The 24030-nt window shown below is 42.4% G+C and overlaps 1 protein-coding gene across 1 annotated transcript in view; it reads left to right on the top strand.

Moving 5' to 3' along the window:
• Positions 1-10777, top strand: part of SLC9A9 (solute carrier family 9 member A9) — a 771103-nt gene extending 760326 nt beyond the window's left edge. The window contains 2 exon segments of the mRNA XM_023751381.1: positions 8552-8657; positions 10484-10777. Coding sequence (XP_023607149.1) covers positions 8552-8657; positions 10484-10777 — 400 coding nt within the window.
• The last annotated feature ends 13253 nt before the right edge of the window (positions 10778-24030 follow it).

Here is a 24030-nt window from a genome sequence, read left to right as displayed (position 1 = left end):
GGATAAGAAATAAGCTAGTATATTGTTTTCAGCAGCAGGCATTCTTTTCCATTCTCAAATTTGTTTTTAATATTCCAATAAAAATGCTGATCCAATTAAAATTCTATATGCTTCTATAGCAATGATGTGTAGTTTACTTTGGATTTAGGAAAACAATTTTGTATCAAGTATAATTGGAATAAAGTAAAATTGGAATATGAATAATCCTTAAAATATATTTTAAAAAATTCACCTTAACAAGACATGACCAAAAGGGAACAAAGCATGAATGTACTCACGACACTGATAACCCCAATATAAGTGACCACCTGAGAAAAGAGAATTAAGGGAGAGAAAAGAGAGCACAAATGATATCTAAGAAAGAAAAAAAAGCATAAGAGAGAGAAGAAAAAGGAGAATATATATATATATATATATATATATATATATATATATATAAAACACCACAGAACCAATAGATAAACCAAACAAATATAAACTCCAAACACCCAGTAAAGAGGGTGGGGGCAGAATCTGTAGAGGTTGAGCTGATATACAGAAGATAAGGTTAAGAATTGAATAAATATGAGGATGACCTCAATTGAATATAAAGGAAGTAGAAAAGGGATGAGTAGATAAGAAGAGAAAGAAGGGGAACAAAATAATATATTTACAAAAATATTGATTTAAAAAAATGGTATAAAAATAGAAAATAACAAGTAAATAAAATAAAATTGAATGAGGGAAAAATAATGTGAAAAGAAATAGAAAATAAAGCAACAAACAAAAGGAAAACAAAGAAAAAAGCAAAAAAAAAAAGCTAACAAAATAATAAAAAATAAAAATAAAAATGAAAAATTGAAATGTCATTCCATTGGCTGGCTTAAGATCCCAGTCTTCTGGAATGTCTGCGATTTTTTTTCTGTTGCTGGGACTGAAGGTCTCTCTATAGGTCAGACCCTGTTAACTCCCAGGGGCTATTCAGATTTTTTTAATCCTTTGTACCATTCAGGGTGGAATCTGGGTGTGGCTGTATTCCTTGCCTGGAGACTGGAGGGAGGGGCCATATCTTCAGGACAAAATGGCTGCCCAGGTCCTGGGCTCAGGCGTGACTCAGCACTCAACTTGCTGCCACCTCTCCTGGACCCCCTTCTTTCCCCAGCCTCTCCCCAGATTCCACTCATCCGTACCTTCTTCCGCCCCTCAGCACAGGCGAGTATCTGTATCCGAAATGTCCTATGAACAGGGTTCAGAAAAAAAAAAACACAACAAAAAAACCCCAAAAAACAAACTGCAGGCCACAGAAACAGAAAAGACTGAGTCTCTGTGAGCTCCTCTCTTACCGGCACTGCGTGGTCTGGTCAGTGCTTCAGGCTGCCCTCTCTGGGATCAGTCTTCCGTAATTATGGCACCCAGATCTCAAATCCCCCGGCACCAACAGTCATGCAGATCTCCTTTCCCCAGTCAGAGGCTGAGCCTGTCCCAAGGGACGCGGCTGGGTGCCCCACGGTTTCCCTCTGACCCTCTGGGCTCAGAGATCTGGCAAACTTTCTTGCTATGGGCTGATTTTTAGAGTTCCCTTCTGCCAGCAGCCCTGGGGGACCCCTTCCACACTTGCAGATCACGCTGGCCCCCAATACCATACTTTTTTAATTACTATAGCTTTGTAATATAGTTTGTAATCAGGGAGTATTATGTCTCCAGCTTTGTTCTTTTTTCTTGAGATTGCTCTAGCTATTCAGTGTTTTTGTGGTTTCATACAAATGTTAGGATTATTTGTTTTATTTCTTTGAAAACTTCCATTGGAATATTGATAGGAATTGCAATATATCTGCAAATTTCTTTAAGTAATATGGACATTTTAACAATATTGATTCGTCTAATCCATGAGTACAGAATAGCTTTCCATGTATTTGTGTCTTCTTCAATTTCTTTCATTAATGTCTTGTGGTTTTTGATATACTGGTCTTACACCTACTGGTTAAATTCATTCCTGGATATTTTATTCTTTTTTCTGTCTGTTTTTCTTTCCTTCTTTCTTTTTTAAGATTCCCACTTTTAAAAAAATTTTTATTGTGGACACTATTACAATGTCCCCCACTTGGCACGCCCCCCTCTGGCCAACACCACACTGTTGTCAGTTCATTTTTGCTGTCTAGAAACAAAACAGATTTTTGTGTAAGTATTTTGTCCTGCAACCTTACTAAATTCAGTTATTAATTTTAACAGTTTTTTGATGGAGTCTTTATGATTTTCTATATGTAATATCATGTCTGCAAATAGTGACAGTTTTACTTCTTTTCCATTTGAATGCCCTTTATTTCTTTTCCTTGCCTAATTGCTCTAGCTAGGACTTCCAATTCTATGTTGAATAAAAGTGGTGAGAGGAGGAGAAACCAAGAGGGCAGCAAAGGTAAACACCTGAAATTTCTGCCTTGCACAACCACTTCAAAAATACAACTAAAAGACAAAACGGACATCATCCAGAACCACAGCAAGGCTGGCTGAGTGGAAATTCTATAACTAGAAGGAAAGAGAAAAGTACACTGAGACTCAGAGGAGGTGCGGAAGTAAAGTGCAGAGGTACGGAGGCGCACGCGGAAAGGGCTGGTAACTGAGGACGCGGTTGTCTTTTTTAATCGGGAGGGAGTCACAAGCTCCTGACAGCTCTGAACTCCAGTTCCGGGCGAGTCTCTGGGGACCCAGACTCACACAGGGAGAAACTGGACTGTCTGGCATTGAGCAGAACTCGAGGGTGGCTTTCTCTCAGAGGTGCTTGCAGTGATTACCGGGGGACACTGAGATGCAGGGCCTCTTAGGGCAGGGCTGAGGAGCAGCCATAGCTGTTTGCTCCACCCTGTTGATTCCCTGAGACCCAGCCCCACCCAAGCTGTGCTCAGAGACTTTTGCATATGAATTACCTGGCCCTTTGCAATCTAAAATTACCTAACAAACTGCAGCTGGGTCAGAGAGACCCAGAACATCCAAAAGAAGGGCCAAGGCCCCAGAGAAGCTTGCATTGCTTCACAGCTGGGCCTCATCTGGGCACCTCCAAATCCCAAACAAAGAAGAGGAATCTGCATATCTCTCGATAGCTCCTGCTGGGTAGCCTCAGGCAGAGGCTAAATTAGTACCTCCTTAGAGATTCAAGTGCCAGTGTGCCCAGTGGCCAGAGTGGGACCATCCAGATTACAACTCCTCAGATCCATAAGGGACACACTCAGGAGACAGACTCAGTGAGCACCAAAGCCCCACTGAAGCAAGTCTTGCCCCAAAAGGGTGTCTCCAGCACAGAAGTTCTCCCACAGTAGACACAGCTCATTCTCACAGCCAATTGGCCTGAAGGTCAATTACTCCCACTGATACCTACAACAATCAAGGCTTAACTACAAAAAGACTGTGCACAAAGCCCACAAAGGGGTGCATCAAGAGTGTCCACCTCAGGTAATTGGGGAGGCTGAGCCACTGTGCCCGATAGGACAACTAGCACAGACAGCCACTCTATCAACACAGGGAAGCAGCCAAAATGCAGAGACAAAGAAACAGGTCACAAATGACAGAAATGGAGGAAAGCAAACTACTGGATATAGAGTTCAAAACCATGGTTAATAAGGTTTTTCAAGAATTTTCTAGAAACCACCCATAAATTTAGTGAGACCCTCGAGGATATGAAAAAGGACCAACTAGAAATTAAGCATACACTGACTGAAATAAAGAATATTATACAGAGATCCAACAGCAGTTTAGAGGATTGCAAGAATCAAGTCAAAGATTTGAAGTACAAAGAAGTAAAAAACACCCAACCGGAAAAGCAAAAAGAAAAAAGAATCCAAAAATATCAAGATAGTGTAAGGAGCCTCTGGGACAACTTCAAGCTAACCAACATCTGAATTATGGGGGTGCCAGAAGAAGAGAGAGAGCAACATATTAAAAACCTATTTGAAGAAATAATGACAGAAAACTTCCCCTACCTGGTGAAAGAAATAGACTTAAAAGTCCAGAAAGCACAGAGAACCCCAAACAAAAGGAATCCAAAGAGGACCACACCAAGACACATCATAATTAAAATGCCAAGAGCAAAAGACAAGGAGAGAATCTTAAAAGCAGCAAGAGAAAAACAGTTAGTTACCTACAAGGGAGTACCCATATAATTGTCAGCTGATTTCTCAACAGAAACTATGCAGGCCAGAAGGGAGTGGCAAGAAATATTCAAAGTGATGAATAGCAACAACCTACAACCAAGATTACTTTACCCAGCAAAGCTATCATTCAGAATTGAAGGTCAGATAAAGAGCTTCACAGATAAGAAAAAGCTAAAGGAGTTCATCACCACCAAACCAGTATTATATGAAATGCTGAAAGGTATTCTTTAAGAAGAGAAAGAAGAAAAAGGTAAAGATAAAAATTATGAACAACAAATACATATCTATCAACAAGTGAATCTAAAAATCAAGTGAATAAAAAATCTGATGTACAGAATAAACTGGTGAATATAATAGAAGCAGGGGCATAGAAAGGGAGTAGACTGACAATTCTCGGGGAGAAAGGGGTTTAGGGGGTACGGGAAGAGACTGGACAAAAATTGTACACCTATGTTCATCAGGGGTATTGACCTGTAATTATATTTTCTTGTAGCATCCTTGTCTGGTTTGGCATCAGGGTGAGTCTAGCCTCAGAAAATGAGTTGGGAAGAGTTATCTACTCTTTTATTTCTTGGAAAAGTTTGATAATAATTGGTATTAATTCTTTGACTATTTGGTAGAATTCAACAGTGAAGCTGAATGGTTCTGAACTTTTGTTTGTTGGGAGGTTTTTAATTACTGACTCACTATCTTTACTAGTGATTGGTTTGTTCAGATTTTTTATCATATGATTGATTCAGTCTTGGTAGGTTGTATATTTCTAGGAATTTATCCATTTATTCTAGGTTGTCTAATTTGTTGGTATATATATATATATACATACATATATATATATATATATATATATATATATATACATATATATATATATATACATATATATATATTCATAGTAGTATTTTATGATCCTTTGCATTTGTGTGGTATCAGTTATAACATCTTCTCTTTCATTTCTGGTTTTATCTATTTGAGTCTTCTCTCTTTTTTTCTTGGTAAGTCTAGTTAAAGCCTTGTCAATTTTGTTTATCTTTGCAAAGTTTCATCTCTTGGTTTAACTAATTTTCTTTATTTAGTCTCTATTTCATTAAATTTGCTCTAATCTTTGTTATTTCATTTCTTCTTCTAACTTTTGGCTTTACCATATTGTTCTTCTTTTTCTAGTTCCTTAAAGCATAGAGTTAGGCTGTTTATTTGAGACTTTTCTTGTTTCTTAAGGTAGGCATTATCAATATAAACTTCTCTCTTAGAAATGCTTTTGCTGCATCTCACAAATGTTGGTATATTTCATTTTCATTTGTCTCAGATATTTTTTAACATAACAAAGTTATATTTTCACTAGATTTTTTCAGAAGAAACTTCTTATGTCAAAGAAAGTAGCAACATATTTAAGATAGCCAAATACAGACAGTGTAATCCAACAATTTTATTTCCAGGGTGGGGAAACACTTTCAAAATATAAAGAGTACAAACTGTTATTAATATTCAAGAACTCAGAGAATGTTCCCATGATTTCTTCATGAGGAATCTACTGAAGAGCAAGGTTTAGACAATTAAAATGTCTTAAAAAACAAACAAACATTGACATAAGCCTGAAGGTGAGCATTAAATATATAGTTGCCTTTAGAGTTAGGAATAAATTGGGGGGAAGGGAGAGAGAGAGAGAGAGAGAGAGAGAGAGAGAGAGAGAGAGAGAAATACCCCATCAGGGTTGAAAGAAAATGTTCATTACACAATTCTAAGTTTGCATTTTACTTTTGTAAATTATTTTGGCATTTTGCTTTTTCGGTGTACTGAGAATTTCAAACAGGGCAAGTTGCCCAGTCCTCTCTGGGAGCCTTGACAAACCACTTGGTTTTGGTTTGGTTTCATTTTTACATGACCTCTCTAGAAATATTGCTTACTTGCTGTGGGTTCTCCCTGCAAGAGCATGTTTCACTGACCTATGCACACCACAGATGCTAATGTGATCAGGTGTCCTCCCATACGCCTGTGTGAGAGGGTCTGAGCTCGCCAACAGGGACCAGGTGTGTAAGCTTGTCTGCTGACTCTGCCCTGAAAAATTACCTCTACCAGGGATGATGGGGTAAACCCAAATAGCAAAGGGAGCCTTTGTATTATTTAAAATCATTTGTATCTCCATAAAAGGAAGGAGAAATAACACTAATAAAAATTAATGGAAGATCGCCGAAACCGGTTTGGCTCAGTGGGTAGAGCGTCGGCCTGCGGACTGAGGGGTCCCAGGTTCGATTCCGGTCAAGGGCATGTACCTGGGTTGCGGGCACATCCCCGGCGGGAGAAGTGCAGGAGGCAGCTGATCGATGTTTCTCTCTCATCGATGTTTCTGACTATCTCTCTCCCTTCCTCTCTGTAAAAAAATCAATAAAATATATTAAAAAAAAATTAATGGAAGATCATCGAGGGCTTTCCAAAGTTGTAGATATATGTTTAATACTAGAGGCCCAGTCCACAAAATTCATGCATGGGGGTGGTGTCCCTAACCCAGCCTGCACCCTCTCCAATCTGGGACCCCTCGGGGGATGTCCCACAGGGATCAGGCCTAAACCAGCAGTCGTACATCTCTCTCACAATCTGGGACTGCTGGCTCCTAACCCCTCGCCTGCCTGCCTGCCTGATTGCCCCTAACCATTCCTGCCTGCCAGCCTGATCACCCCCTAACCGCTCCCCTGCCGGCCTGATTAACACCTAACTGCTCTCCTGCCAGCCCAATTGCCCCCAAATGCCCTCCCCTGCTGGCCTGATCTCACCCCCAATTGCCCTCCCCTGCTGGCCTGATCTTACCCCCAACTTCCCTCCCTGCTGGCCTGATTGCCCCTAACTGCCTCTGCCTGCCTGATCACCCCTAACTGCCCTCCTCTGCAAGCCTGATCTCGCCCTCAACTGCCCTCCTCAGCTGGCCAATTTGGTTCTGATTGGTAGGTTTCTATGCCAGTCAGTATCAAAAGCTCCGCCTCCTAGGCAGCCATTGGCTCCTCACAGTTCACCCAGATTTGGTTCTGATTGGTTGGTTTCTATGCTGGTCAGCATCTCTGGGCCTATCAACAGGGCCTGATCAGAAAGGCAGGGCTGATCAGCTGGTCACCACGGCAACCCAACACTGACTGCAGGACTAACCTCCAGTTGGTCTAGCCTCCAGTCGTGATGGATCCAAAGTTTTTATATATTAGGATGTTACAAGGAATGCCAGGCTCTGAATTTTAATATCTTCCTTAGTCCTTAACTGAGGGCAGCAGACCTTGTGAAAGGAGTCATCAAGTTTGCATTTGCAGTCAGAATTACAGACCCTCTAACGTGTCTTTCCAGTCACTCTCCTTGCATCATAACTAGACTGTGTTCATGAGCATCCCTGCATTGTCACCACTTTGCTGGTGAATTATTTGAAGCCAGAGGCAACCAGACTCCTGCTCTCTGTGGGCTGCATGTCCCCTCGTCTGAGCACACTTGGGGATCACAGGATGGCAGGTGTCCATGGTCCAGCTAGAGATGGATGCCAGTAGAGCCATCTCCAGGGTCTGCTGTGTCCCAAGTGCCTGGTAACTGTGGATCTTCAGCAGCCAACCAATGTGAACTGCTTTCCATGTTTCCCCATTCTCCTGGTTATTAAAGCTTTGCAGGAAGTTGATGAGGTAAAGTATTTTCCAGAAGAGGAAATAATATAAAGCTTAAAAGTTGTTTCTGATGGGATGGTGAAATGATTCGGCTACTTTTCTTTGAACAAAACCTATAATAAGGAAACCTGCGCTAGCCCCTGGGGGTTCCACTATTGCTGGATGGGAGGGAAGCACAGAGGCTTTGATGAACAGGTTTTTTTGACTCCTTAGAGTTGGAGTGAAGAGGTGAGAAAGATGGGTGCTAGACAATAGAATAAACCTGTCACCTGGTTTTTAACATAATTTTCTATACAGAGGAATTGAAGTATGCAGCATGAAGTGACTATGTTGAACATTAAAAATAAAGTATTTTGGAAAACAAACTATGTTCACTACCCGGCTCTAAAAGTACTGAACATTTTATTAAATACCCTTGCTTCTTTGTGAAAGTTACTGGTGGTTTAAGCTGTGTGTGCAATTTAAGAAAACACAATTTTTTATGCTGTTGTTTAAGATAATTCTTAAGAATGCAGATGAGACCTTGAGTGGGAGAGGGGAGAAGAGAAGAATTTCACAGCTCTCTCTGAGGCTGGCTGCTCCAGCCACCATTTCTTCATGACCAAAGGCTGCTGAGAGGACTGGGAAGGGTGGAGCAAAGATTATAAACACCAGTTTTTGCAGGCCAAATTGTCTCCCAAATGAGGGAGTAGAGGATTTAAAGGTGAACATAATTGTCTTTTTTGCTGCATGCAAAGGTCTGTGCTGTGTGAGAAACTAAATCCTAACTCCCTTTTGGCAAGTATTCCTTAACAGGCCTCCCAGATATCTGAAACCAATTTTAACCCACTCTGGTCCTCCACTGACCACAACGTTACCTGAATGGTGCCATCCAGTTTCCAGACTGTTCACCAGTCCTCAGGCCTATGGGGTGAGTAACTGTGTGGAGTGCGACAGGGGTGGGGAAGCCCAGCAATCTCAAGGCTACTCCTTCCTGGCTTGAGGAGGAAGCATTTTTAAAATTCACTGCACCAAGAAGCTGTTTTTGTTGCTGATGTGGGCTCATTCTTCTTTGAAAAATGCAAGTTGTTATTGTTATCAGTATTTTTAACCATAAAATAAATTTAGAAATGTAAAAAAAGTAATGTGTGCTCACAAACTGCTGTGTTCAGAGGTTTTGAATGTATGAGCCTGTGCTAGATAGCTCAAGGGAGTGGCACAAAAAATGCTGAGAGACGATCAGAATCATTAGCAGCAAATCAGTGTCAGGGATTGCAAAAGAGAAGCATTGTGGAGTTTGAGGGACCCTTCTAGGTTGTCCAGCTGACCCTTCATAAACAGAAAAACACATCTTCCACCCACTCAGGGCATTTAGTCCAAGGCAGCTGTTCTCAAAGCCTGGTCCCCAGACTTGAAGCCTCAGTACCACCTCAGAATTTCTGAGAAGTGTGGATTATCAGGTCTTGACTATGATCCCCTAAGTTTGGGGTCCAGCATCTGTGTTCTGAGAAGCCCTCCAAGTGGTTCAAGTACAGGCTGAGGTTGGAAGCCAGTGGCCAGCAGTCACCTCGCCAGGGCTCATTCCACAAGTGATTTTGCATGGTCTTCCCAAAGCCAATGAAAGAAGGGTTGAGACCTCAGTTCTTTCCATCAAGGAACCTCTGTGTGAGGAAAACTATACTGGGCAGAGCTATTTAGTTTACGCCATTGTCCACTACAGTGACTTCCAACCATTATTAGTCTTGTGACACTCATCCCAAGAAACATACTATGTGGATACACTTTTAAAACATAGCAGAAACCCAAAACACCAATCAGAAAGAATGTATGCACCCATATGTTCATAGCAGCACAATTTACAATAGCTAAGATTTGGAAACAGCCCAAATGTCCAACAGTAGGTGAGTGGATAAAAAAGCTATGATACATCTACACAAGGGAATACTATGCAGCGGTAAAAAGGAAGGAACCCTTGCCATTTGCAACATCATGGGTGGACCTGGAGTGTATTATGCTAAACAAAATAAGCCAGTCAGAGAAAGATAAGTATCACATGGTCTCACTCATATGTGGAATCTAAAGAACAAAATAAACTGATGAACAAAATAGATCCAAAACCATGGAATAGACTGATGAATTTTAGAGGGAAGGTGAGCATGGGGGGCTGGAAGAGAAATTAACAGGGGAACTGATATGCATATATGCATAGCCCATGGACACAGACAATAGTGTGGTGAAGGCTTGGAGGGGAGGAGGGGGTCAATGAGGAAAAAACAAGAACAACAAAAAACACAAAGGGGACATCTGTAACACTTTCAACAATAAAGATAAATTTTAATAAAATATAATAGAAATGGTGTCTTGAGAATTTTGTAATATGGTAAAACCAGCATTACAATGTTACAAAACCAGCAGTGAGGATCATTCCATACTCTAAGATCACTAGATTCTGCTAACTCCCAAATCCTCTCAAAGCCATTAGATATCAATTCAAGAAACCCATTGAATTTCATTTTAACTCTCTTAAACCAAGGAGGTTGTGTTATGGTGGCATCTTCAGCATGTACTCAGGAAAATGCCTTACAAACCCATGGAGATGGGAAAGGTAAGCCTCAGCCAGGCAAGGCAGGCACTTTGACACAGGAAAAGAAACTTGTTTCTTACACAACAGGACTACTATTGTTTCCTGTTTCAGCACAGTGATCTCTCTCTCTCTCTCTCTCTCTCTCTCTCTCTCTCTCTCTCTCTCTCCTCCAGGAACAGCTCAAGGCAGAGGATGTGGAATGCATTGTGAATCAGGATGAGCTAACCATGAATGACCAGGAGCAATCCTCCTCCCCTTGCAGTCCTCCTGCAAGGCTGGGTCTGGGCAGGAAAGTGTTTTCCCAGACTCCAAACAAGGAAAACATTTATGAGGGGGACCTGGGCCTAGGAAGCTATGAGCTCGAGCTTGAGCAAGCTCCGGGTCAACCCAGCTGAATTAATGGGCACCAACAGCACAGATGTGATCACAGCCATGCAGGGCTCACTGGGGAAAACAAGCCAAGCTGATGCAGTGGCATAGAGGAGAGACTGGAAAATATATCAAGAGTGCAAATTGGATAGAATCAAGCCCTTTTCATATGTATCCTCTGGTGCCTAAAGAAATGAGAATTTATCATTGTTCCTCTATATTATACAACGGAATTTAAATTTGGCAGCAGCCATTTTTATCAATGAATTGGGTGGGGTGGGGAAGGTGGAAGAGCCTAGCTTCTCCTGAAATATAGATGTTAATAATAGACTCCAAAAGCTATTACAGTCTGCTTCAGGGAGGTAGAGAATGACATCTTCCTCCTGGAGCTGGGAATTAACATATGTTTTGCTGACCAGTCATCAGGCCTTAAACATTAACCATTGTGGTATTAAGCACGCTGCCGCGCATACCAATTTTCTTGTTTTCCAAACAATACAATCCTGGGACACAAATTGTTTTATACTCAGCCAAGTATAAATCTAGTCATTTCAGGTAATTATAGCAAATGGTAAAGCATGAAGTTTTCTAATTTGACTTAATCCTAATAAAATTTTGTTAAAGAGTGTGATTACATTTGGCTAATGTTTATTTGAGGCATTTTCTTTGTATTAATTGGCAGTTCTAAGTCCTGTACATGAAGAGAGGGTGAAGCAGGCATGGAAGGATAACATGAGGAGAAGCAGGAATCCTCTGCCCAGGAAGAGCCCATAGAGGCTGGCCAGCCAAGTCACATCGTTCAATGAGGATAAAGCTGAGAGCGGTGCAGGGCTGAGAGGACAGCCAGGGAAGGAGCAGCAAGTAAAGCAGAGTGGGGTGGCCTCCTACTCTCACTGTGGATGGCCAGAATCATGAAGCATTTCAAAACTAGGGAGGAGAGACTGCAGGGAAAAGAAAGGAAGGTCCATGTAAGGGTTCATCTTATCTTTGCCCTTATCACATGAAAAGAAGAAATGAGAATGTGGTGTTTTGTTTCTTTTCATTTGAGTGGAGAAAGACACACCACGGAAAGAGAAACTCACCAAACAGAGTAGTGTCAGTGGAGCAGAAGAGAGGGAAATATGACAGACCACATGAAATGAGATGGGTAGGCCGGGCAGGTAGGCAGCCTCAACCCTGCACCAGCTCCCTAAGAGGACATAGCAAAAATAGCCTCCCATTCCACAGACAAAGTCCTTTTCTTGCTTAGAAAAAAAAAATCTATTTTCAGCCAAACCTCAGGAACTATTGCCAGCAAGGACAGTGAGGGCCTGTTTCACCCAGGCCACTTACTCCAGCTGACTCCAGGGGGGCACTGAGTCTGAAAAAACTGCCCTACCCCATCTGTGGGCCTTGTTGAAGCTTCACCATGTGACTACCAGGTTCCATTCCTCTGAAACAGCCCAAGACCCAAGCAAAGCTAGTGTCTCAGTTAGTGACCCGTTACACCAGATTTCCCTTCTGTTCCTGCTGAGAAGGATACTAATTTACAAGCTTAAGAAATGCTCTGTGCTTTGAGATTCCCAGCACCAGGGCTGTGAAATTCAAACATTATATACTGCCGGTCTCCAAAGAATAATAAAGTCAGGAGCTTTATTCAAACCACTAATACTTCCACTGATTATTAGAGCTTTAAACAAGACTCTAATTAATTGACTTACAGTTCTTCCATAAGCTTCTTACCATATGTATATCACACACACACACATCCATTCATGTGCATGAGTGCACACACCCACAGTTTCCCAGTGTCAGGTCCCAGTGGAGTTTCTATGTGTTTCCCCTGCACATTTGAGCAAGCCTAAAGCCTGGTGGCAAGTGCCATCAGGGTTTTCATTCATAAAGTTTCTAGACACATTTTGGAGAGCAACTTAATATTTTTAAAAAGCTGAAATTTTAAATACCCTTTGACCCACCAATTTTATGTGCAGAACTTTTTATTCTAGATACTTGAGAATATTATGCATATAAAGAGTATTTATTAAAACAACTGAATTGCCATCCTGGTTAAATAAAATGGCACAACCATTTTATGGAACAGTATCTGATATGTACTAATATGGAATAATCTCCAAATATATTGTTAAATAAAAATAGCAAGATGCAGAACAGAGTGAATGGTATGCTGCCATTCTATAAGATTAATGGAGAAATTAGTAGTATAATTGCCTGTTAAGAACTGAAGAGACACTTAACTTCTCACTTTGTAGATGCATTATTTCTTTATATGAATATATGCATAACCCATGGACACATAGTGTGGTGAAGGTCTGGGGGAAGGAGGGGGGATGCAAGGGGGGAGGGAGTCAATGAGGGGAAAAAAGGGGACATCTATAATACTTTCAACAATAAAGATAAATAACAACACGTTAAATAATAACCAAAATTCCTATGAAAGTAATCCATTGAAGTAATGAGCTATAATAGAAAATAGAGTAAAAACTAGGAAAGTTGTTATTTTTCACCATGATCTTTGAGACCTAGAGAATGCAAAGTGTAGTAACAATAGCACCAATGGCTTCTGGGTTTATACATTTCCATCACTCAGCCCATATTCGTGTAAACTATGTAAAAGGTCTTTGACATTCAAAGACAAATATGAAATTTTATCCATCAAATATCTAATAGAAGACAGACAGCCAAAAAACAATTGATTCCTTATAAAATACCAAAACAGTTGATAAAGCTATCCTAACCAAAACAGTGTGGTATTGACCAAGAAATAAACAAAGAGATCAAGAAAGTCTACTACAAAGCATAGAAACAAACTCATGAATATATTTAGAAATTTAGTTCATAAAAAAAATGTCATTTCATTTTGAGCATGAGGATAGATTATTATTCAATAGATAGTGTGCATCAGTTGACTTTCAATTTGGAAAAAGAAAGAAAATTAAGGTAATACCCTCTAACATACACAAAACTAAGTAATTCAAACAGCTAAATGTAAAAAATAAAACTATAGGAAAACAAAATTAAAAAGATACAAATGTAAATAACCTTGACATATGGACTGTCTTCCTGAGAAAGACACACACCACAAAGACTAATAAATTTGACTACATAAAGATATGAAATTTTTATGATAAAAGACAATATGCAAATTTTTAATGGGGATACATATATATTCTTTTATGTGTATGTATGTGTGTATCAAACTAAGGACTATTCTTCAAAATACACAAAGAATTCTTACCAATGCATGAGAAAAAAAAACCTACCAAATATAAAAATATGTCAAAAATATGTAGAAACAAATATATATATATACAACTTTTATCCAGACTTCTACATTTATACATTTATATGGGAATAAAATACTTGATATTTATGCATAAGGAGGCATATACAAGTATATTCACTGCGGCACTCTTATTGCAAATTATTGGAGGAAAAATATATATCAAAAGCAGAAGAGTAATCTACAGTGCACAGCAATTATATTCTGTGTAGAGATGGGTCTACATAAAAATATTTCCAAAATAAATTGTTAGTGAGAAAGCAATCTGGAATGATCCACAGTAGACTGGTAACAAAAGGGGAGTGATATTAGGAGGGCTGGGTCAAGAGAGCCTTTGGTTTATTCTAATTAATTTTAATTTTTACAATCCTATCTAATAATAGAGAAACAGGGTAATTAGACATACCTCCACTACCCTTCCCATTGGCTAATGAGGGCGATATGCAAATTAACTGCCAGCCAAGATGGCGGCCGGCAGCCAGGCAGCTTGAAGCAAACAGGAGGCTTGCTTGCTTCAGTGACAGAGGAAGCCAACGTTCCCCGCCTGCGGCTGCCAGCCTCTGAGCTTGCAGTTTGAAACATTGTTACAAGAAGCTAAACAAAACCCCAGAAACCTGCTTTCAGCCAGCCGGGATCTCAGAGCTGGAGTTGAAACAGTGTTTTGATTATAGAACCGAAACAAACCAGATACCTGTTTTCAGCAGCCGAGGCCTCAGAGCTGGAACCAAGCCTAAGAGCTAAAGCTGGCCCAGAATAAAAAAAAAAGGAAAAAAGGACAGGTTGGGAGCTTCAGTCACCCGCCAGCCTGAAAACGGCCCTCAGCCCCTCAGCCAGACTGGCCAGGCACCCCAATGGGGACCCCCACCCTGAAGGGGGAGTGACCAGATGCAAACAGCCATCATCCCCTCATCCAGGCTGGCCAGGCACCCAAGCCAGACCCCCACCCTGATCCAGGACACCCTTCAGGGCAAACCAGCCGGCCCCCACCTGTGCACCAGGCCTCTATCCTATATAGTAAAAGGGTAATATGCCTCCTAGCACCGGGATCAGCAGAGCCGCGAGGCCTCCCGGCACCGGGATCAGTGTGACCGGGGGCAGCGACCAAACCCCCTGATCGCCCTGCGGCTCTGTGTGTGACAGAGGTGGGGCCACAACCTCCCTATCTTCCCTGCTCTGTTCGTGACAGGGGAAGGCGCCTCAACCCCCTGATCGGCGCTGCTCTGTGTGTGACAGGGTGCGGTGCCCCAACCCCCCCCCCCCACCACGGGCCCTGCTCTGTGTGTGATGGGGTAGAGCCATAACCTCCCCATTGGCCCTGCCCTGAGTGTGACAGTGGAGGCGCCCCAACCCCCTGATCGGCCCTGCTCTGTGGGTAATAGAGGGCGGTGCCCCAACCCCCTGATCTGCCCTGCTCTGTGTGTGACAGGGGGCGGTGCCCCAGCTCCCCTGATGGGCCCTGCTCTGTGAGTGACAGGGGGCAGCACCCCAACCCCCTGATCGGCCCTGCTCTGTGCGTGACAGGGGGTGGCGCCGCAACCTCCCCATTGACCCTGCCTTGAGTGTGACAGGGGGCGGTGCCCCAACCCCCCAATTGGCCCTACCCTGAGCGTGACTAGGGGTGGCATCGCAACCTCCCGATCCGCCCTTCTCTGTGCAAGACAGGGGGCGGCACCCCAACTCCCCAATCGGCCCTGCTCTGAGCCCGACCAGGGGCTTCACCTAGGGATTGGGCCTGCCCTCTACCACCCGGGAGCAGGCCTAAGCCAGCAGGTCGTTATCTCCTGAGGGGTCCCAGACTGTGAGAGGGCACAGGCCGGGCTGAGGGACCCCCCCCCCCGAGTGCACAAATTTTTGTGCACCGGGCCTCTAGTGCTTCCTGTATGGTCAATTCTGAGAGTGGTTCTGGAGGAGGCAAAGTATACACTGTAGAGGAAGGCTTCAGGAATAAGTTACATTTGAATACGGTCTTGAAAGACCTCAGGTGAAGGAAAACTGGTGTTTATCAGATGACCATGAAGCACACGCTTGATGTAAGCACTTGTGAGATTAGCAAAGAAGCATACAGCTGTCTTTGTTATTCAGAGCAGGGCACCTGTTAGACTGAGGGCGAGGTTTCGAGAAATAAGAAGCTTACCTATGGAAGGTTCTGTATACCTCCCGAATATTGCCTATCAATCTGTCATTCATTCAGTTTGACAAACATTTATTAAACCCTCACCAAATCCAGAAAGCACCTTAATTTGGAGGTGTCTTGGCTCATATTATCACTTCATCACACAGATTGATTAGTCTTGGGAATGAGTGGGGAGAAGAGAACTCCAGCAAGCCATCCTGTAGGTAAAGGAAGGAACTGGACCATCTAAACTTTAGTGCATAGCAGACCTGGCAAGCTCAAGGTACTACATGGTGGGTCTGACCAGCTAAGTGAACTGAAGGTAACCACACAGGATGATCTAATCATAAATTCCTAACTGGGAAAGTCATGGTGGGTAGTCACATCCCAGGCCACAGCTCCCTTACTAATGTTCTTATGCATCTAGATAACATGCCTTTGAAATGTCACAGTAATTTTCTTTTTCCAGACCCCTCAGGGGCATAACCACCGGTATCAGAGTACCAGACCATGAAACTCCTCATTTTTATCTTGTTGCCTGCATACCATCTCTATTTACTATATATGTGAGGATTCTAATATCATAATTTTGTGACCAAATATCTGGACCCTTCTGTAGTTTGAACTCTGACCCTGCTCAAGTGACTAGGCCATTTTGCAGCTTAAATTCTGACTCTGTCTGCCTGACAAACTGCATTCCCTGAATTGTCCATTTCACCACAAAACTAGTTTATTCTGCAGTCTCCAAAGGAAACTGAGGCATTGGCCCCTGTCTTATGACACTCCTCTACTGTGGATCATGTCTGATCCACAGCCAACTGCTGACTGTATCCCGTGACTCCTCCTGCTGACCATGAGTCACTGAAACTAATCATTGTTCTTATCTCTCAACCCCTCTTGCTGACCACAGAGTCAGTGACTCTTGAAAGTCCAGTTGTCCCCACCAATCAGAAGATGCATGATGTAAGATTATGATCTTGTTTCCCTAGCAACCCATCCCTTTGATCTGATCAGCTCCTTGTAACTCTCAGGCCTTCCCCCCTTCCACCCCAGCAATTCTCCTGTTCATGCCTAAGGCTACATTGTCTGATTTGCAAATATCAAAATAAAACTCTCTTTTAAATTCTCTTAAGAGGCCTCTGTAACTTTTGTCTACAAATGTTAAATGTTTACTATCCTGTACCCACCAATGTAAAAGAGGTAGGTGTCTATTCATTTTTCTTTTTTTATCCAATCCTACGGGTTGTCCCACTTTGCTTTCTCCTATCTCTTTAATCTAACACCAATGGATTTATGTAGCCTTCCTTATATTATCTCCTTTGAGTCTGTCATTTCCTTCAGGACTGGCAGCAGTTTGGTAGGACCCTAGCTATAAATGGAGTTTAGCCCACATTTCTGTCTGGCCATATTTTAGAGCTTCAAATCCGACAGTTACCAAGCCTAATTCTGAGAACATAAAATGTTTAGATTGATTTTAGTGAGATTTTTCCATTAAGAGATTTGTGACTATTATAATGATATGAGAGCTCTTTAAAGATAAATTTCTTTCTTTTCAATTTCAAAGTTTTTCCAAATAAAAAGGATTCATTGTCTGGCCTTTGTAATTGGACAACCAAGGGGTCTGGGCTGACTGTCACTACTTCAGACAATTAAGCAGAGACAGTATTGAATCATATATAAGCATTTATTCCAATAATGCCAGCTTTATGGGAGAGCATCAGGTCATCCACAAAAACCTGCTCTCCTCCCCACCCTACCCACCATAAGCCAGCTGCTTATATTGGGTAGAAGGACAAAGATTACCTGGGAAAGTAGGAATTATAGGTATGGCAAAGTGGGCAGGGGATAATCATTGCAGGTTACAAGTCATGCGGGCTGGGGGCGGGAGGCAGGGGGGACATGCAGATTATAGGTAATAGGGGCTGGGGATTGTAAAGAGCAGGTGCCTCCAAGACTAGATTGTCTCAGCCATGAGGTTGTAAATCTTTCCATAATGATAGGCAGTTCTCAGGACAGGAGGATGGACTTCATTCTGATGCTAGCTCTCATGTTCCAGGGAGTACAACTCCCAGTCAAGTGAAAATGTGCTTTCTAATCAGAATCATCATGGCTAACAGAGCATGATTAATATTTCTTATAATTATAATTAGTTTCCAATATTCTATTTCAGCCCCTACCACCTTGACCAGTAGAATCTATAGGGATGCAAACCAATACTATGGATGCAAGAGGTATCCTCACAGGAAAATGCAAAAGTCACTCCCAGAACCAGCCTAAGAAAGATAGGGAGTCCTGTCTTTAAACAGCTGTTCCAAAATGCAGGAAACCATGTGATTTCCCTCTTGAACAGAATAAGATTTAAGATTCCCTAACCTTGGATCCACAGCCTATTGGACTGTCTGCCAGGTGCATATGTATCATCCAGCTGGCAGAGATAAGAGACCATCTCTTTGCAGGAATAGGATAGACACAGAAAACCCCCTGAAAGCTGTCATGGCTGGAGAGAGAAGAACAGCTCTCAGGACATAGAACAAGACAACAGGAAAGAATCCAGACAGAGACAGAGAAACACAAAGCCCATGAGTAATCATACCAAGTAACCAAGAGTTATTGGGTTAGCCTAATATCCATGGAGAAACATCAGAACTATTTAAATCACAGCTCCTTTAGTGGAGAAAATCCAAGTACTCTGAGCTGCCCCTTCACACAATGACTTGTATAGCCAGTATGATATTATGGAGATAATAGTACATAATTATAAAAGACATTCCAAATTCTGCCTTCCTCTCTTGGATCCTCACTCTTGGGAAATCAGTTGCCCTGTCCTGAAGACACTCAAGCAGTCATGTGGAGGTCATGTGACAAATAATTGAGGCCTTTTGCCAATAGCCAGCAGCAACTTTTGCCATGGGAGTGAGGCCTTTGGCCACCACAGTCTCAGTTGAAGTCTTGACTGCAGCTTCATGAGGGACAGAGCCACGCAATGAAGCCACTCTCAAATTTCTAATCCACAGAAAGCAGGAGAATTAAGCTACTAAATTTTTCAATAATTTCTTATGTAGCAATAGATAATTCAAACTAAAACTTCCCAAACAGACAGAAAGAAGTCTGTAGCCATCTATACCCTTAAGCACACTTTTTTTTCTAGCAGAGTAGAATCCTTGCTTAATGATAATGGCTCTAGAATACCCGAATTTTGCTGTCCTGGTCTCAGCACATATAGATACTAAGGCCCAGTGAACTAAATTCAAGCATGGGTAGGGTCCCTAGGCCTGGCCTGTGATCAGGGCTGATCAGGGTCTTCTGGCTGCCAGCCAGAGCCTTCCTTCCAGCTGCCGGCTGCAGGCTAGGGCCTTCCTTCCCCCAGCTGCCAGCTCCGGGCCAGGGCCTTCCTTCATTCCGCACCGTCCCCTGGTGGTCAGCACACATCATAGCGAGGGATCAAACTCCCGGTTTCCCAGTCAAACTCCTGAGGGGACACTTCGTATATTAGCCTTTTATATATATAGATGGCTTCCCAGGCCCTAATACCTGAATCCAGAGATGGAGGTGATGGTGGCAACAAGAGCAGCAGTACTTATACATCCTCTGCTCTGAGACAGCTGTCACCCAAGGGCCCCACAGCAGGGTCAATGATGGAGGGAGAAACAATGTTGGATTTCACTGAGATATCTGCTAGATACTATCAGGGATACAGAGATGAGAAAACTTTCCTGACTTTAGGTCTCCTAATCGGGGCATAGGGGTAAAGTGAAAATAGTGGTCTCTTGTGTAATCCATCCCAAAGTTAGGCTTAAGTAGACTCTAACAGGAACAGGATTATGGTACTGGTTCTCCATCCTGGCTGAACATTGTACAGACCTGGACAGCTTTACAAACTACTGCTGCCTGTGCCCCACCCCCAGCAACTCGTACTGAATTGGTCAGGGCTGTGACCTGAATGTCAGCATTTTTTAAAATTTCCCAGATGATTCTAATGTGCAGCAAAGATTGGGAATCACTGGGGGACTTTCTGGAAGGGAGAGATGTCATCCAGTCATAGACAATCATCAAAGGCTTCCCAGAGGAACTGGTGTATTGAATGGAATGTTGGGAAGACACTCCAGGGACAAGGAAAAGCAGGAGCAAGCTGTGGTGTTTATGGGAAGGGGAACCTTAGGGCCTGAGGGTGGTATCAGGTTTGCTGGGGCCATAAGGAACACATTGGATAAAAAGTAACTAGAAGGTGACAGAAATGGTGCTGTCATTTGTGATCTACTTCTCATCCCCCATCTATAGCTACAGGATTTGCAGATAACACTGTCTGGCTAGAAAAGCACTAACTTGAAAAACCTGTGAATCATCAAGTTGTAAATCCTCATCAAATGCAGTACATTTGGGAGCCACAGCTGCTGCCTGAACAAAAGGAGAAAAAATAACTGCTCCTTTCAAGCCTCTGTGGCTATGAACGTCATCCACCAAATCACTCCAATTGTCCCCTTTTCATAACACTGAATCTGAGAGTAACTGTATCAGAATTTGGCCCAACTCTGGCTGGTCAACCTGGGCTGCAGGCCTCCAAGTGCACCCCTTTTCCTGGTGAAACCTTCACCAAGAGATACCCCTGTTTCCAACCCTCTGCACCAGCTGGAAATGAAGAGATGGCTATTGCTGAAGTCAGGGATTACCAACTCAGTCTGTGCAGGTGACCACCCTGGAAGACCTGCAGAGCTGCTGTTCTCTATTTAGAAAGGACACCCTCCTGACAGCCATCTTAGTCACAAAACAGATGTCCAGAGCACTGCTTCTCAAACTTCATTGGGCATCTGAATGCCCTGAGGGTCTCTTTAAAATGGAGATACAGATTCTGAAGGTCTGTGGTGGGACCTGAGGTCCTGCATTTCTAGCCAACTCCCAGGTGATGCTGACCTACTGACCCCTGGACCACACGTGGAGGAATCGGGGCCAGCAAGGGTTCTCAGGAGTGGGGCTTGGTTAACAGTGGTCTTTAACTGTCTGTTCAGGGATCTGCTGGCAACTTCAGAGATAAAGTGGCAGAACCGTTTGATTCTGTCATGTAATATTCACTGTGATTTTCACAAAAATACTTCTATTTTTAAAGTTTGTCCTGGTTTGATAAGGATGGTGTTGGCCACTTTGCCCCAGTTCCTCTTCAGTTAGCTACTCCACAGTTAACAGGGCAAAGCTCATCTTGTTTAATGGATTTTCTCCTTCTAATGGGCATTATTGTTTACATTTGTCATATATACATTTTGTTTCTTACAATTGTGTCATTACACTTCATAAAAATTGGTCAATAATTCAAAGTTGCTCATTGGAACATAAAAGTAGAGATGGAAATAGTATTGCAAATACTGTAATTTCAAGTAATGCACTTGTAGGCAGCAAACCAGGCTCTTGTGAGAACATGGGCTGTGGTTCTGGTATCCAGGCAGGTGAGTCCACAGGGATGACAATCATAGGAAGGGAAAGTATCTGAAACCCCGCCATCACCAGTCCACCCCTCGCAGGACATCATCCATTAGGAAACGTGTCAGAAGAAGGCATCACACTTTACCTTCATCTTCAGAGTGAGGAGGGAATCGTCTTTTACCTTTTGTGGTAAGACATTTGATTTTTTTCTAGAATAAGTACAAAATAATACTTTTCAGTATAAAATTGACAAATTCAGCCCAAACTTAGAAAAGAGTCATAAGCCACAGAAACATCATTCAGAGTTGCATGCCTAACAGCAAAAATGAGCCAAACTCTACTGTTGCCAAAGTTTTGTTAAGTCAATTTAATTATAAATGCCATGTCTAGAGGAGAAACAAGAGTGAGCTTCAGTACATGGTTCTCACGCTGGAAGCCTTTGTAGTCAAGTGTTTGCTGGTTGGCATTTCACATTTCAGTTGCACAATGAATAGAGTGCAAGTCGGTTCTTGGCTTGTGTGAGATAAATAAATGAAGTAAAAAACCCTGTAACTTTTTATGTTATCTTTGTTACTGAAAGCCCTTGCTAGAGAAAAGATTTTCCATTTTGAGAATAATTTTGTGCTTGATGAGGTAGGACAGAAAAGGCTTGTTAGGAACGTCCTGACAAAAATACTGTCACAGTGTCCAGGCAGGCCTCTGCAGGCAAAGGAAAGTGTCATCCACACAGTGTCATTCAAGAGAACCTCAGTGGTCACCAGCATACCTCTTGACCTTTATTTGTTCAACAAATATCTAACAAGTACCTACAATATGGCAGGAATTGTTCCAGATGCTTAGAATACATGAGTGAACAAAACAAAGCTTCCTGCCCTCACAGCTTACATTCTATTCTAGAAAATGGCAGACATTAGCAACAAAAGTGAGATATATTACCAAGTGAGCACCATAGGAGAGAAAACTAGAGCAGTGGGAGGGAGGATGAGAACACAGGATGGGGACTAGAGTGCAGACTGGAATTTAAATAGGATGATTAGAGTAGGCCTCTCTGAGAAGATGACATTTAATCAAAAACTTGAGCAAGGTGGAGATATCTGCAGAGGGAAAGTTCCAGCCTCGTCTGGAATGTTTGAAGACAGCAAGGAAAGTTGTGTGGCTAGAGCAGAGCAAGCGAGGAAGTGAGTGGGGAGAAGATAGTTTAGTGGACTTTCACAAAGGTTTTGGTTTCAGTCTTAGTGAAAGGAGAATCATTTGCAGCCAGTTGCAGGGGCAACAGATAACTGACAAAATGTGACCTCTAAAAGGATCACCCTAGCTGTCATGTTGCAAGTTGACTTGAGGGAGGAAATGCTGGGAGTGAAGTTTTGTAAGCTATTACTTCATAACAAACAACTATAAAATCTCAGGACACAAACAGTAAGCATTTATTTAACTTGTGTATCTGTGAATCAGTTGGGGGGTCTGGGGATCCAGGCTGGGTCCCACTGCGACAAAACCACCAGGGTTAGCCCCACTGCACCTTCCATCCTTGCCTGGGACTAGTGGGCTAGACCTAGAATTTTCTATATATGACAATTATTGACATACATAGAGCACTTTAAGCCATGATTTTGATTTAACATTAAAAAGTTGTATATCAAATCAAATTGTGGCCACCAGTATAGTTTTTCAGAGCACCATGTGAAGAAGGGACAGTGAGTCTTCAGTACTTTAATTCACCGAAATGCTCTAAATGTCATAAGAAAAGGGGCTCAAAGGTGTTTGAAGTGGCTGATAAGATATAATTTTTTTTCTTCATGACTGGATGCCACTAGAGACCATTTCCAACTGTGTTGCTCGTCATCACAGTTGCACAGTCAATGTCATAAACAGCCCAAACCTCTCACTTCAAAGCTGAAATAATATATTTTTAATGTTGGAAATAAGACATCAGGATTTTTAAAGAAACAAACTGTGGTGCAGGCAACTCCATTTCTGGAAATGACCACTTTCCAAAATAATTTTCTTTTCTTCTGAAAGGGAGAAATATACAGTGGGGCCTTGACTTACGAGTGTCCCGACTAACGAGTTTTTCGAGATAAGAGCCGTCTCTCGGCCGATTTTTTGCTTTGAGTTGCGAGCTAAAATTCGGGTTACGAGCCAGTTTCAGATACCCCACCGCTAGTTGGCGCAGCGAACGTCACAGTGAACGCCACAATATAAGCCCAGCATCATGTGTCTCACTCATTCACTTTAAGCGGTTAGCTCTTAGTTGAAGCATCAGTGTTGTGCTCGCATTTGTGCTTGCAGTTATTTTGCAAAACTTCGTTTTTTCAACCATGGATCTGAAGAAAGTAAGTGCGAAGGACAGTGCTGAGAAGAAGAAGCGGATGATGTGCATTGAATTAAAGAAAGAAATTATCGAAAAACATGACCAAGGTGTGCGTGTAATTGACTTGGCGAAGCAGTACGAGCGTAGCACTTCTACGATCTGCACCATACTGAAGCAGAAGGAGTCGATACAGGCTACAACTCCAGCCAAGGGCGTTAAAATAATTTCTAAACAG

This window comes from Myotis lucifugus, unplaced genomic scaffold (genome assembly GCF_000147115.1).
Source record: "Myotis lucifugus unplaced genomic scaffold, Myoluc2.0 scaffold_21, whole genome shotgun sequence".
In the NCBI taxonomy this organism is placed as follows: domain Eukaryota; kingdom Metazoa; phylum Chordata; class Mammalia; order Chiroptera; family Vespertilionidae; genus Myotis; species Myotis lucifugus.
This window is presented reverse-complemented; position numbering and strand designations above follow the sequence as displayed.